Raw genomic sequence first — 13989 nt, forward strand, 5'->3', positions numbered from 1 at the left:
TTGGTGAATGTATCTGCCTGTATGGGAGGGTTTTCTATAAACTGAGAAAACCAAGGTTCCATCAGGCTGGCAGGTGACTAGAGTGTCTAGGAAAGGGAGGCTGTTGTTTTCCTCTTTTTCAAGAGTGAACTTGATTCTGGGGTGTTGGTTGTTTAAGTGTGTTAAGGAGAGGCGTGTATCAGAGCCATGTGGCCAAATAGCAAACACAACATTGATGTAGCGAAGCCATATGGTTGGTTTTTGTGGGGCAGAGGTTAAGGCTTTTTCTTCAAAGGTCTCCATAAAGAAATTGGCCAAGGGTGGGGAGAGTGGTGAACCCCCATGGCTGTCCCCTCTATTTGTTTGTAGAATTTTCCCTGCCAAACAAAATAGCCTGAGTTCGTTGTGAACTGAAACAGGGCTGAGATATCGGGAGAAAATTTAGCTTGGATAAGTTCTAAAGTTTCCTTAAGTGGGACATTTGTGAATAAGGAGGAGACGTCAAAGCTGACCATTATGTCAGTATGTTGGAGTGTAAGGTTTTCTATGTTGGCTTTGAAGTGGGCTGAGTTTTTTACGTGTGATGGTGTGTTGCCAGTAAGCGTGTGAGCTCTTTGGCCAAATGTTTAGCTAATTTGTATGTGGGGGAATCAATGCCATCCACTATGGGACGTAATGGCACATTTTCTTTATGTATTTTTGGGAGTCTGTAAATACGGGGGGGGGGGGTTATAGAGTTAAACAGCCTTAATCTGTTGGTAACTTCTACAGGCCAAGAAAGTGACTTTCTTAAGGAGCCTGTGAAGTTTTCTAATTTGGAAACTTAGTTGGTAAGGGGGACTTAGTTGGCAAGGGAAGTAAAAGTGAAGTATGAGCAGCAGTTAGCTGACAAAGCCAAAAAATAATTTTTCATGTAATACTGTCATATCCTGTATACCCCTTGAGGATATATACCAGGAATTTGATGATAATGATGATGATGATAGCCAAAAATAATCCTAGTGAGTTCTTTTGATATGCATATAGCCAGAAAAAAAAAAAAAAGAATAATTATGGGAGGATGACACTGATAGGAGAAAATGGAATAAGAACAACTGATGCAGAGGATGTAGTTGAGATATTTAATAAATTCATAAAGGACTTTCATTCTTTTGAATGTGACATCATGGAGAGTTTGAGAGCAGAATATTACATATTCTGAAGGAATGTGCCAGGGAGTTCATATGTACCTTGACATATTTGTTTAATATGCGTCTTGCACTAGGTTGCGTTCCAAAGGAGTGGAAGGAGGACAAAATTGTGCCGCTTCGTAAGGGAGGTGATAGAACTCAAGAATCAAATTATAGGCCTATCTGTGTGTCAGGTGTTGTGTTTAAGTTGTTGGATAAGCTGGTGAGATATGCATATCTCACCAATAAGAGATCTAGGATCCAGAATTGGGCTAATAACAATGGTATTATTTTTGATGGACAGCATGGATTTGCTAAAGGGAGCTCATGTTTTAGTAATCTACTTAATTATTACAATAAGGTGATGGCTTTCTTGGAAAGAGGAGATGGATACACAGTAGTATACTTAGATTTCACAAAGGCCTTTGATAGGTTGATAGTCAAACTAGAATGGATTGGATATTAGCCTAGTGGACTGGATTGGAAATTAGCTCTCTGATAGTTATCAACAAATCAACAATTGTGTATGGAGGAGCAATATCCCAGGAGAGAAAAGTAACTAATGTTATTCCCCAGTAGTCTTGTGGCCATTGCTGTTTAATTTGTATGTTAATAATATTTGTATAATAATGATATTGGATCAGGATATTCAGTTATTTGCAGATAATGCAAAGTTCGAATGAACTATGAGGTGTAGAGCAGCTGTTCTGGCATTTGAAGAAGATTTGAATAGATTACGAGAATGGGGATACAAGTTCACTGTTGCAAAATATAAGGTTTTAAAATTTCGAAAACAAAGATGGGATGTAGACTTATGCTTGGAGGGGATATATTGTTGGAAGTGGAGGAAATAAGAGATCTTGGGGTGATAGTGGATAAGGATCTGAAATTTATGGGACACATTGCTAAAATTATGAGGACAAAACAAAGAACTCTGGGAATGGTGCAGAGGACACTGTCTTGTAGAAGTGAGGAGATTCTTGTTCCATTGTAAGGAAAACTAGGTGACCAAATCTGTGCACATATGGACTAATGTGCACAGATTTGGTCACCTAGTTTTCAAAAGGATGATGATATGTTGTAAAAGGTACAGAGGCAATTGACTAATGTAGTTTCTGATTTCTGGAATGTTTAATATGAGGAAAAGTTGATTTACAGCATCTACAATTTTTTCCATCAAATGCTAAAGTATCCAACAACTCCATGAATTCCATTCCTACTCTTCATTTGATAAACCTTGTAGTTTTCATGCATTCCAAGCTTCAGTATCCTCCATACATAATGCCTTAAACACTGATCTCCTTGCCATATTCCAGTGGGATGAGACAGCTTAGTGAACTTCAATACACAGGCATGGCTTATATTTTTTACAAAAAAGAAAAAACAACACTTCAATTTCCCTTTCCTTTGATAATACTCAGATCTCCAGGCCACAACAAATTTTTATTCTTGGGCTGACTTACACTTTGGCTTTCCCCTAGCACATCACATTCATAGGCTCCTTAGTCCTCTAAAAGCACTTGTGTTCTTTTCTATTCAAGACAGGACTTCTTTCTGTACAAATTGTAACACTATATAAATCCAAAATCACCAAACCTTAGTATTCTATTCTTAATTTGGAGTGATATACTAGAAGCATTCCTAAAAATGTTTGATGCTATCCAGAACAGGACAATCTGATTAATAGATAAGCGCTCTCTCTGACTCACTCACTCCAGTTTTTCATGGATAGTCTGCTTCTAGGCAGAATGCTTTTCCACCAATCTGTCTTCTATTATCTCTTCACTTTCCTCTAAGCTTGTAAAACACAGTCGAACTTCAAATGCAACAAGCCAAATTCTTGTCTTTCTCTTTCATAATACTCAGATAATATACTGGGACAGTAGTGTGCATACTGTTTTTTCTAAAGACCACAATCTCCAACTTTAATAAACACCTTAACAGGTTGCTTCTTTAGTCTTAAAACAACTTGTAAAACCATTTGCTAAATACATGATTTTTTTAAACAGCCTTCATTATACTCTCTTTGTGATAGATTAATCAAGATATCAAGAGGAAGATGAGAGAAATACTTCATAAGTTGAAGAGCTGGTATTAGAAATGAAAAAGAAATAAATTGCACTAAGTTATGCGAGATGTTAAAACATAAAAATTGTTAACTCTTTAGCTCTTTAAAATGAATGTCAGGAGGTCAGTGTTGGGAGAGCATGAGCAAGATAGTGAGAAGCTGGAACTTTTGCATGGAGAGTGGTGAATGACTGGAATGCACTGCCTAAGAATGTGCTGAATGCAGAGAATGTGAGTGCATTTAAGGCACAGTATAATGAGCTGTGGTGAGTGAGTGAGTGAGTGAAGGTGATGGAAGGACCTCCCACATTGAGTCTCTGAATCCATAGAGATCTGATGAAGAGATGTAATCTCATCTGATGATGATAAATATAAAAAAATAGACTTCTGTTATTAAATGTTATAAAATTCTAATATTTCCTGATGAGGAACCTATTGAATTGATAAGGTGTAAAAGTAACTAGTGAAGAACATCAGGTGTACTCATTATGTGGATTTTTTTTTTTTTACTGATTAAAAGAAACAAGAAATATAGAATGTTCTAGTGTAACCATCATTCCTTTTTCTCCAAGGGAAATTATGAAGCCTATTAGTAAAAGCCTTCGAGAAAGCCTATAAGATAAAGCAGAAACAGGTAAATGCACAAAACATTGGTTGTGGAGAAACCCACTTATTGTATCCGCTTACACTGTTCATATCCTCCTGATGTTTCAGCGTTTCCAGAAATCAAAAGCAGATCATATTTTAATCAATGGAAAATGGGTGAGAGCAGAACAAAATTGAGGAGCTTACAATAGCATAGAGCTAAACTCTGACTAAAGCACAGTAGGTGCATATATAAAACGTGGCATTGTTAATGTAAAACAGGAATAGCAAATAAATTTCAATGGCAAGACATGACTCTTCGCACCATACTAACCATGCATAAAGAGGAACGTAAATGAATGTCTAATACATAATGAACCATCCCAGTGTTTAATTTATATTGCAGAATCCATCCATATATGAAGTAGCAACAGAAACTTGGTTAGTTACAAGAGTGCTATCCAGCATTATCCAGCAAAAAAAAGGGAGCAAAACTATTAGAAATGTTATTAAGCAACAGCATAGAATAAGGACCTAATCTACATAATTAGTCAGTTGAATTAAATCATCAACTATATATTGCTTTCCAAAATGTCAGAGAAAAACATTCCAAGAGTATTTGTAAGAAACGAAAACTATGCTAGAATATGCAAAACCAGAGAAATGTACTTGGTAGCTAATTCCTTATATATCAAAGAAAGGAAGCCTAATGAGTAAGAATGCAGGTAAAAATGACATGATATTGAAAGACAAAAATGAAAAGCTCTTAGTCTGGAAGTACTACTTCAAAAAAGTGCTGAAGTGCCACAGATACTTTGTCACAAACAATAATTCACAAAAAACTTCCCATTAGGTGTCATAATGTTATTATACAAGAATCTGGAACTGCTAAAAATCCAAAAGAATGAGAAAGTGAGAGGCACTTTGAATGGATGAAAGAATAGTAGTGGCTATTATAGCCACTACTATTCTTTCATAAAAGAAAGTAATTGTTTCCAAAGAAAGGATCTTTGGAAACAATTACTGAATATATGCAATACAGCTTTAGCTATATCAGTGTTCAATCCCAATGGAGAGATCTAATAATACCAGTATTCAAGAAAGGCAATCTAAATAGCCAAGAAATTACACAGGAATGAAACTATTTTCTACCACAGTAAAAATCTGAATCAAATTGAACAACATATATATAGCATATATGCTGCTTAAAAACAAGCAAGTCTCTTAAAAACAGATTACTGTCAAACACATGAGACTACAGTAGAAGGCCATATGTATCATATTCCTATCTGCCTATTTCTAAAAATTCTTGGATCCATCTTTATGTAATGGAAACTAACCATAGAACTTTGCCAGTGATGAGAATTAAATACCTTGTCAGAAGCTCTAGTAATTCATTTGCACTTCCTGATACATGAAAATTCCATTCAGTTTTATGAGTGTACTCGTATTGAGATTTCTTACTATCCTACATAGTACTTACTACTATCCTACACACCGCCAATGCATCTACTCTCTTTTCATATCAGCAAATGCAGATATGAAAAGAGAGTAGATGCATCACTCATTGCATTATATTCACCTGGATGATACATCCTGACAAAATGATCACTGAATATATCAAACATTTCTTCTCCTTCTGTCTTATTGTCTGCATTCATTAAAGTTATCCTTACATAATTGTTCTTCTTCTTCTACTTGCTACACTGCAGAAGAACTCTTGGGAATTTCCTTTGACCTGTCTGGCAAATTTTCTCTAATAATCTAATTTTGTTTTCATTACCATCTAGTCACCCTTCTTGCCTGTGCTATATACGCTATCATGAGCCTGTTATTTACATTTCTTCTTTGTATTCCTTCCACATTTTCTTTTTGACAGTTTCTGATTAATTATACTATTCATCCAGCAAACTCCAATTTTATTTTAGTTAAGATAAAAAGCCAAATGGCTAGTTTTCTGGCACCTTAATATAGAAAATAAGGGGATAAACATCCTTTGTTGTTTTATAGCCAGTAAGCGAAACTAAAGATCGATAACTACGATCTATAAGTTTCATGGCGAAAAACTATCGGCGAAGGCAATTCGAAGTAAAGGTAGAGCAAGCTCCCTCACTATTCTTGATATTTTCTCATAATGTAAAACACAGCTCCTAGGAGATGTAATACTGTCACTACATTATGAGGAGAGGTCACTGCCCAGATGGGTTTCAACCTTTTTTGAGGTCTCATCAGTGAGTAGGTAGACCTGGAAGATATCAAAGCTTAGTGAAAAGAACTTACATACCTTCACTATACGAATGCCATAAAGGGTATTTTAGTTAAGATAAAAAGCCAAATGGCTAGTTTTCTGGCACCTTAATATAGAAAATAAGGGAATAAACATCCTTTGTTGTTTTATAGCCAGTAAGCGAAACTAAAGATCGATAACATTCGTTTTTATTTGGGAAGCAAAAATGAAATGCAGAGTATACGGATGGGGGATATATTGGAGGTGATGAGGACTTGGGGGTTGTGGTCAATATGGACTTGATATTTCGTGAAAACTTTGCTAAAACTGTGATGACGACACAGCAGATTATGGGAATGATATGGAGAACACTGTCATGTGGAAGTAATGATGTTCTGATTCCACTGCACAAGACTTTGATCAAGCTACATAAGGATTACTGTGCTCTGATTTTGTCGCCACGTTTTCAAAAGGATGATGAGATGTTGGAGAGGGTCCAGAGACAACTGATCAAGTTGGTTTCTAGTCTCTGGAATGTGGAATATTGAAATATGAGGACAGATTGAGAGAATGCAAATTAATGATCCTAGTGAATAGAAGGAAAGGGGGGGGGGTAAGACATGATCAAGATGCATAACTTGATAAGTGGTAATTACCAGATTAGCATGGATGGGATTTTTCATGGAATATTTGGAGACAGGAAAAGAATGAAAGACCATCCATGGAGCTATATGAGGTGGGTGTGAGCAAGGGAGTGAGGAGTAGAGTTTTATTTTATTTTTTGCAGGGAGAGTGATGGGTAATTGGAATGCATTGCCTGGTCACACTCTCTCTTGCATGATGAGCCATGCATGCGAGAGTGCAACCTCCATGATGAGTCTCTTGACTTCATAGAAGTCTGATGATGATAATAATAATAATAATATACATATTTCACTTTTCACAGTATTAACTCCAAAACAATAAATCATTAAAATTAAGATATTTATTAAAACGCGTATATTTTGCTAGATTTCAAATCAGCATCTTCAGAGGACAATTACTTATTACAATACATAAGTGACAAGTGAAGACAATATCACTTGTGTATTGTAAAAAGCAGAATACACATGTGACAATGGACACAATTCAAATTAGTTCAAATTAAGATTAAGAATTAAGAAGGATAGAGAGGATAGGAGAGAAGAGGGCATGCTGTTAATGATATCAATGACTTAAATCCAGCTAGAGTGGTGACCTATGACTGTAGTACTACTACTACTAACAGTATTTCATGCGGTGAGTTTGAAGCCATCTGTGGGAGGTGGAATCTAAGATCAATTACATAGGGGAATGTTATTACAGACCTGGTGGATTGGTTACTAGTGATGAAGAAATGCATTACCAAATAGAAAAGATGAGCCAAAAAGAGTAATCATAATGGAAGACTAATTATCCATATACAGACTGGGTAGAAGTAGAATCTCATGAGAAGAATGAAAATGCATTTATTGAGCTGTTGTAGGATAACTTCCTCAAGCAGCATGTGACAGAAGGAACTGGAGGTCAAAGAGAGTTAGATTTGATTATAGTGTCAAGGGCATTTCAGTTAAAGACTTAACTATTCTGTCTCTGGTTGGTGACAGTGATCATGCAGTACTCACTTAGGAACACCTGGCAAGTGACTAAGTTTATGAATGTTCCACTCAGAAAAGGTTACATTCTGAACTACAAAGTAGGAAATTATGACCAACTGAGGAGTATACTGATTCAGTGGAATGGGTTCGTTTGATGGATGAGAAGAATACTGACAGTGCATGCGAAGCATTTAAACAATACTTAAATGATGCAATATCAGAGTGTGTCCCAAGAGTTCAAAGAATAAATAGGGTAGAAGTCAAATGAACGTGTAATCTTATTAAGCAAGAGATTCATAAGGATGATGTCTGTTATGAAAATTATAAGTAGCAGTAGTGGCAGGCTAGAGTAGTCACAACTGTTGTACGGAAAGCAAAGTCAGTATGAAAAGAAACTGGCTCTGCGTGTTAAAGACAACCCACAAGCATTCTATTGATAGAACCCACAAGCATTCTATCGATATGCTGCAAGTAAAAGAAAGAATGAATATTATTATTATTATTATTCAGGCCTCCATGGAATTAAAAGACTCATCATGGGAGGTCCTTCCTAAGAACATAGTCTTTCAAGATTCATCGAGGAGAGGTCTCCCTTAAGAAACACAAAGTCTATCATACCACGCCTTAAACTCAGTGACCGTTCTCGCGCTCACCACTCCATCAGGAAATGCATTCCACGGTTCAACCACCCTCCATGCAAAGAAACCACTCCTCACTCTCTTGCTCACAGTTTCCTTTCTTAACTTCCAGGGATAGCCTCTTATCATCACTCCTTCCTGCTGTTCAACCAAGCGAGAGAACTCCCCAGTGTCAACTCTGTAACCACCTCTCAACAGTTTAAAAGTCTCAATCATATCACCTCTCCTTCTTCTATCCACCAAACTCTGCGGTCCACATTCCCTCAGCCGATCCTCATAACTATCCTTGTACAGTCCTGAAACCATCTTTGTCATCCATCTTTGTATCCTTTCCACAGTTAATTTATCCCCTTCAAATCCTGGGGACCAAATCTGAGAACAATAGTCTAAGTGTGGTCTGATCAGAGATTTATACAACAGAATGATAATCCTTTTATCTCTGCAGGTCTTATTGCAGCAATCCTCTGTGTTACCTTCACCACCTTTGCAATATGTCCCATAAATTTCAGATTCCTATCAACCATCAATCCCCCAGATCTCTTGTCTCCCCTACTTCCTCCAGTATAACTCCTCCTATAGAGTTTGCAGCATCCCATCGATGTTTCCCAAACCTCAAGACCTTACATTTTGCTGCATTAAACTGACACCTCCATTCATTTGCCCATCTATCTAGCTTATTCAAATCCTCTTGCAGGGCTACCACATCTGCACTATTACTAATAATCCTTCCCAGCTTCGCATCATCCGCAAACAACTGAATATCCCCTCGCAATGTCATTGATATAAAGGTTAAACAATACAGGTCCTAGTACTGAGCCCTGCGGGACCCCACTTGTAACCCTCTGCCTCCTTGAAACTGCTCCACTATACACAACTCTCTGATACCTATCAGACAGCCAATCCTGAATCCAGTTGACCAATCTGACATCCAGACCCATGTGCTGCAACTTAAATATCAGCTTATCATGTGGCACCCTGTCAAAAGTCTAAGAAAATTACAGTATATGCCTTTCCCTCATCTAATGCTCTTGTAACTTTATTATAAAAGACTAGCATATTGCTAAAGCAAGAGCGTCCTTTCACAAATCCATGTTGACTCTCACAGATAACATTACCCTCATCTGCTCAATGCTGTATACAGTCCCTCACTACTTTCTCCAAGATCTTAACAACTACTGATGACACATAGACTGGCCTATAATTAGACACTTCCAGTCTGTTACCACCCTTATGCAATGGCACTATCTTACCTTCCTTGGGCACCTTTGATTTAACCTGGCTTTTCAATGAAAGTCTGGCTATGGGTTTTGAGAGAATGTGCTAGGGAACTGACAGTGAAATACCATCCAGTTCCAAAGCTTTACTGACATCCAGAGTACTCAGCATCTGAAACACACTCTCCTCCTGCACCTCTAAACCTCGAACCAGCCCTATCCCTCTAGCATTAAAACTGATTCCTTTAGGATGAAATATTTCAATAAAGTGTTCATTGAACAATTCCACTGAAAGAATAACTCTTCTAAATGCAGATAGCGAAGTTGTTCAACTAATGAGTGCCCATTTTGCTAAAAGCTATCAACCAAGTGTATGCGACATTGAGCTCACTGCTACTTCTTCACTGGATGAAGAAATGCAGGTGTATGAGGATGAGGTATTAGAACTGCTGCACATTCTGAATAAGAATTCAGCAATAGGGACTGATGGGATATCAGCACGTGTGATAAAAGAGTGTTCAGCAGAACTGGCTATTCCTTTGACCAGGCTGTTTAATATGAGTCTCAGAACAGGGAAGATTCTGCAGGAATAGAAAGAATGTATGGTAATTACAATGCACAAGAGTGATGCAAAGACCAATGTATCCAACTATCGACCAGTTAGTATCTCATGAGTGGTGGTAAAGATTTAGTAAAAATTGGTTAGGCCTTGCATTCAGAAATGGGTTGATAATGAATCTCTACTTTGCAATGAGCAACATGGGTTTACTAAGGGAAGGTTATGTTTTAGTAACTTGATCACATTCTATAACAGTGTTACTATTGAACTACACAAGGGGAATGGATACACCATGATACTTTTTGATTATGCTAAGGATTTTGACAGAATACAACATGGTAGACTGTTGCATAAATTCGAGAATATGGGTTTGGGTTATAGAATAGCATTGATAAGAGGATCGCTGACTAACAGATATCAAAAAGTGGTATACGGGGGGGAGGGGGGATCTGCAATATTTAAGTAATGAGTGGTGTACCACAAGGATCAGTGCTTGTCCACTCTTATTCAATCTGTACATTAATGATATTCAGAAGGATTTGACAAGCGACATACAGCTATTTGCTGATGATGCAAAGATAGGTAGGGTAATTAGGAATGCTGCTGATATGTAGTACTTGCAGAATGATTTGAATAGGCTGGAATTATGGATATGGGAAAACCCACTCTGTGCATAATTTGCTCTATATTAATCTGGAAAAAAATCATCAACTGAAAAATCTCTATAATATCACATTTTCTCATCACTAAAACTGTGCAATTTACATTTTCAATGTAATATACATGTATGAATTTGTTTTACCTCTTTGTAAGCAGGTAACCATTCAAGATGATCAATACCAAAAAGATGACTGTGATCAACACTTGATAGTGCAGTGAATCGTATAACAGGAGCATTTGTACCTGAATCTTGATCAGTAAGAGACTATAAAACACATAGCAAACAATTATTTTCATTTCTTAAAGTGTACCACCATTGAAAACTTTGAAAATATAATTGATAACAATATATTTCAGTTTAATATATATATATGTGTGTGTGTAGAAAGTTTTTTACCTTGAATGTAAAATACATTAAAGATACCAAGAAATTTTATACTCGGTTTTAATCCTTTTCCCAAGTAAGCAAAACAAAGTTTTACGTGTGAAATATATTGCATTATACACGCCCAAAAAGAGGGTGTGCTTTGCATTATGGGATACACACTAAGGCAAGTGATATGTGGTCATTAGCCTCTATATACAAGTAGCTCAGACGTGAATATATTTCACATGCTAAACTTTGTTTTGCTTACTTGGGAAAAGGATTAAAACCAAGTATAAAATTTCTTGGTATCTTTAATATAACCTTGGCAAACGTTTCCCAGGATATTCAGTCTGGTATTCAAATCACTGCCATTCTTGATACTCTTCACCTCTGTCTAAAGGTGAAAATAATACACACAGTAATAAAAAAAAAAATATTGTGAATGCTACAGCAAAAATTTAAAATGTTTTTTTTTTTTTTAAATGTGATTGGAAAAACATCCTCATTTTTTGAACAGAGCATTCACTTTCAAAAATTCCAAAAAAGTAAGTGAAATCCAGTTCGAGAATAAAAAAAATATACAAGCTGTCAAAAAGAAAAACAAAATCCACCAAAAAACAATTATTACCACATCCATTCAACGTTCATAGCATAAACATCAATATAAATTATGCACAACCACTTACAGATATCTAGCCCTACCAGCTATTTCTGGTTGAGCCTCAAATACAACTTCAATAACCACAAATCTTAACTGTCCTGACTACATGAGGCAGTGACGTAATGAGGGTATGAAGAGCCTGTGGCAAGTGTCTAACTTGCGCTCCCCCAACCCCAAAATGACAAAAATGTTATACGTTTTGCACCCTAAACCTAGTTGCGACCATGGCAGACACCTCTTTTGCCACTCTCTCATCACGGCACTGATATGAGGTGCTCAAGAGAGAGAGAGGGAGCACTTGTGCCTTTGTGTAATCCTATGTCCACATGGCAGAGAATGCCAAATCCAGCATATTAACTTTTTTACCTTCTCTTGCTTAAGCTTACCTTATAACTGAAAACTGACATTCAGCAATCTAGCCACTCGAACAGTGAAGTCATCTACCTAGGTGACTTCAATATTCAAACTGTAATTTGCTTTGTCAATTACACTAATCATGGTAGAAAAGATGCAGAAGTACCTGCAAGTGGTGTAAGCAGTGACCTAATACAAACTCCTTTCTGCTTATAATAGACTTAACAGTATAAACAATACTAAGAGTGGAAAAAATTAATTTATTTATTGAACTTACTAAAACATTTTACTAGTTTATTAAAGTCCTATAAATGGGAACAATTACTTTTCTATCCCTATTTGTTAGTGTGTTCTTCAACAACCATGTAATCTGATGTGCTGTTCTAGCTACCTCTGTAATATGCAGCCTAAACTTCTTCCTGCCCACTGTCTCACCCAAGTCCCTGGTCTAATCAGTTTCCTGCACTTCAGTTCCATCAGTATAGCAACCTTGTGATCTCCTCTTCTACCCAAAGTACATCACCTTTCACTTGACTGCATTAAGCTGTCATTAATCTGCATTAAACTTATGATCAAAAACACTGATGAACTTTTTATCCATGTAAAAGATATAATCACCTTGCCTGACCCAGTATTGATGTTCCAAAAACCCTGGACATCAATCACACTCCTCTTTTAAATGACCACAACTTAGCAAAATGAATAAAATTATTTCCTTCAGTTATCTTTTCACTAATTAATATAATAATCTCAGCAATTTTTTAAAATATAATGAAATATTTATGAAGATGTTTTTAGTCTTATGATTGGCCATAACATTATTGGACAACTATCTTTTCCTCATGGAATCATAACTTCTATTCCCCTCCCTCCTCACTGGGAATTCTTATTATAGTAGGTAAATTGGTAATACTCTATGTATTAGTAACAAGAACACCACACTAAAACTGTTTTTCTTTGAACATCTTTAGCGACAGATATTCTTTCTCAAATATGAGAAAGAATGATCCATCAATTTCTTAAATTTGACCATAAAGATCAGATCATTACATAAATATAAAAGTACATCACCAGGCCTACTAATATTGTAAATTACTTCTCTTCCTCTCACCTTGTGGTATAAAATGATCAGTCATATTAACATAGTTTATTGATGCTTACAAATTTCAGAAATATGTACCTGGGTGAAAAATTCATGGGAAGCTGTGGAAGAAGAGACGATTATAAAGTCATTTAAGAAATGCGGGATAAGTAATGCGATGAATGGTACCAAAGATGATGCAGTTTTTGAAGGGAGTGACAACAATAGTTCAGACGAAAGTAATACGAACGGTGACATTAACGAGACCAGTGATAGTACCGAGAGTGAAGATGAAATGAATATTGCTAATACAAATGATTGTAACAATAAATAAAAATTAAGTAAGAATTTGTAAATATCTTTATATAATAAAATATTTTTTTCTAAAAATTATCTCATAAACTTGGGGTGCGTCTTATCGTCCGAAAAATATGGTATATATTCTTATCCATTCACTCCCTGGATTCTGTTTTTCACCAATTTCTCCAGTACTTCCAATACATCACTCCTGAGTTGCTTGAGTTGTCTATAATTTGCTACTTCTGTCTTGGAGCCCTTTTATGCAGTGGGACTATTTTACCATCTTACCAATCCACTGGCACTTTTTTTTTTCCCAGTACTGAGGCTTAAATTACACAGCTTGGTCAAAGGAGCTGATAGTTCCTTTGCACACTCTCATAATACACTTGCTAATATACAATCTAATCCCATGGCTGTGTTTGCAATTAAGTTCTGCAATATTCTAAAAAAAAAAAAAACTTTTTATTCCTGTATAGAGAGTAGGTGAAGCTGTTTAGTCCTATCTAATCTTT

At 36.3% G+C, this 13989-nt stretch overlaps 1 protein-coding gene across 1 annotated transcript in view; it reads right to left on the reverse strand.

The window, feature by feature from the left end:
- mmm (missing minor mitochondria) overlaps nucleotides 1-13989 on the reverse strand; it is a 375927-nt gene that overhangs the window by 282142 nt on the left and 79796 nt on the right. Inside the window, exon 5 of the mRNA XM_090411202.1 lies at nucleotides 10857-10979. Within this exon, the coding sequence (XP_090267328.1) occupies nucleotides 10857-10979 (123 nt within the window). The remainder of the gene's footprint in view (nucleotides 1-10856; nucleotides 10980-13989) is intronic.

Source organism: Typopeltis vanoorti, chromosome 21 (assembly GCF_054136105.1).
Source record: "Typopeltis vanoorti isolate ZY-2024b chromosome 21, IOZ_Tvanoo_1.0, whole genome shotgun sequence".
NCBI classification, from domain to species: domain Eukaryota; kingdom Metazoa; phylum Arthropoda; class Arachnida; order Uropygi; family Thelyphonidae; genus Typopeltis; species Typopeltis vanoorti.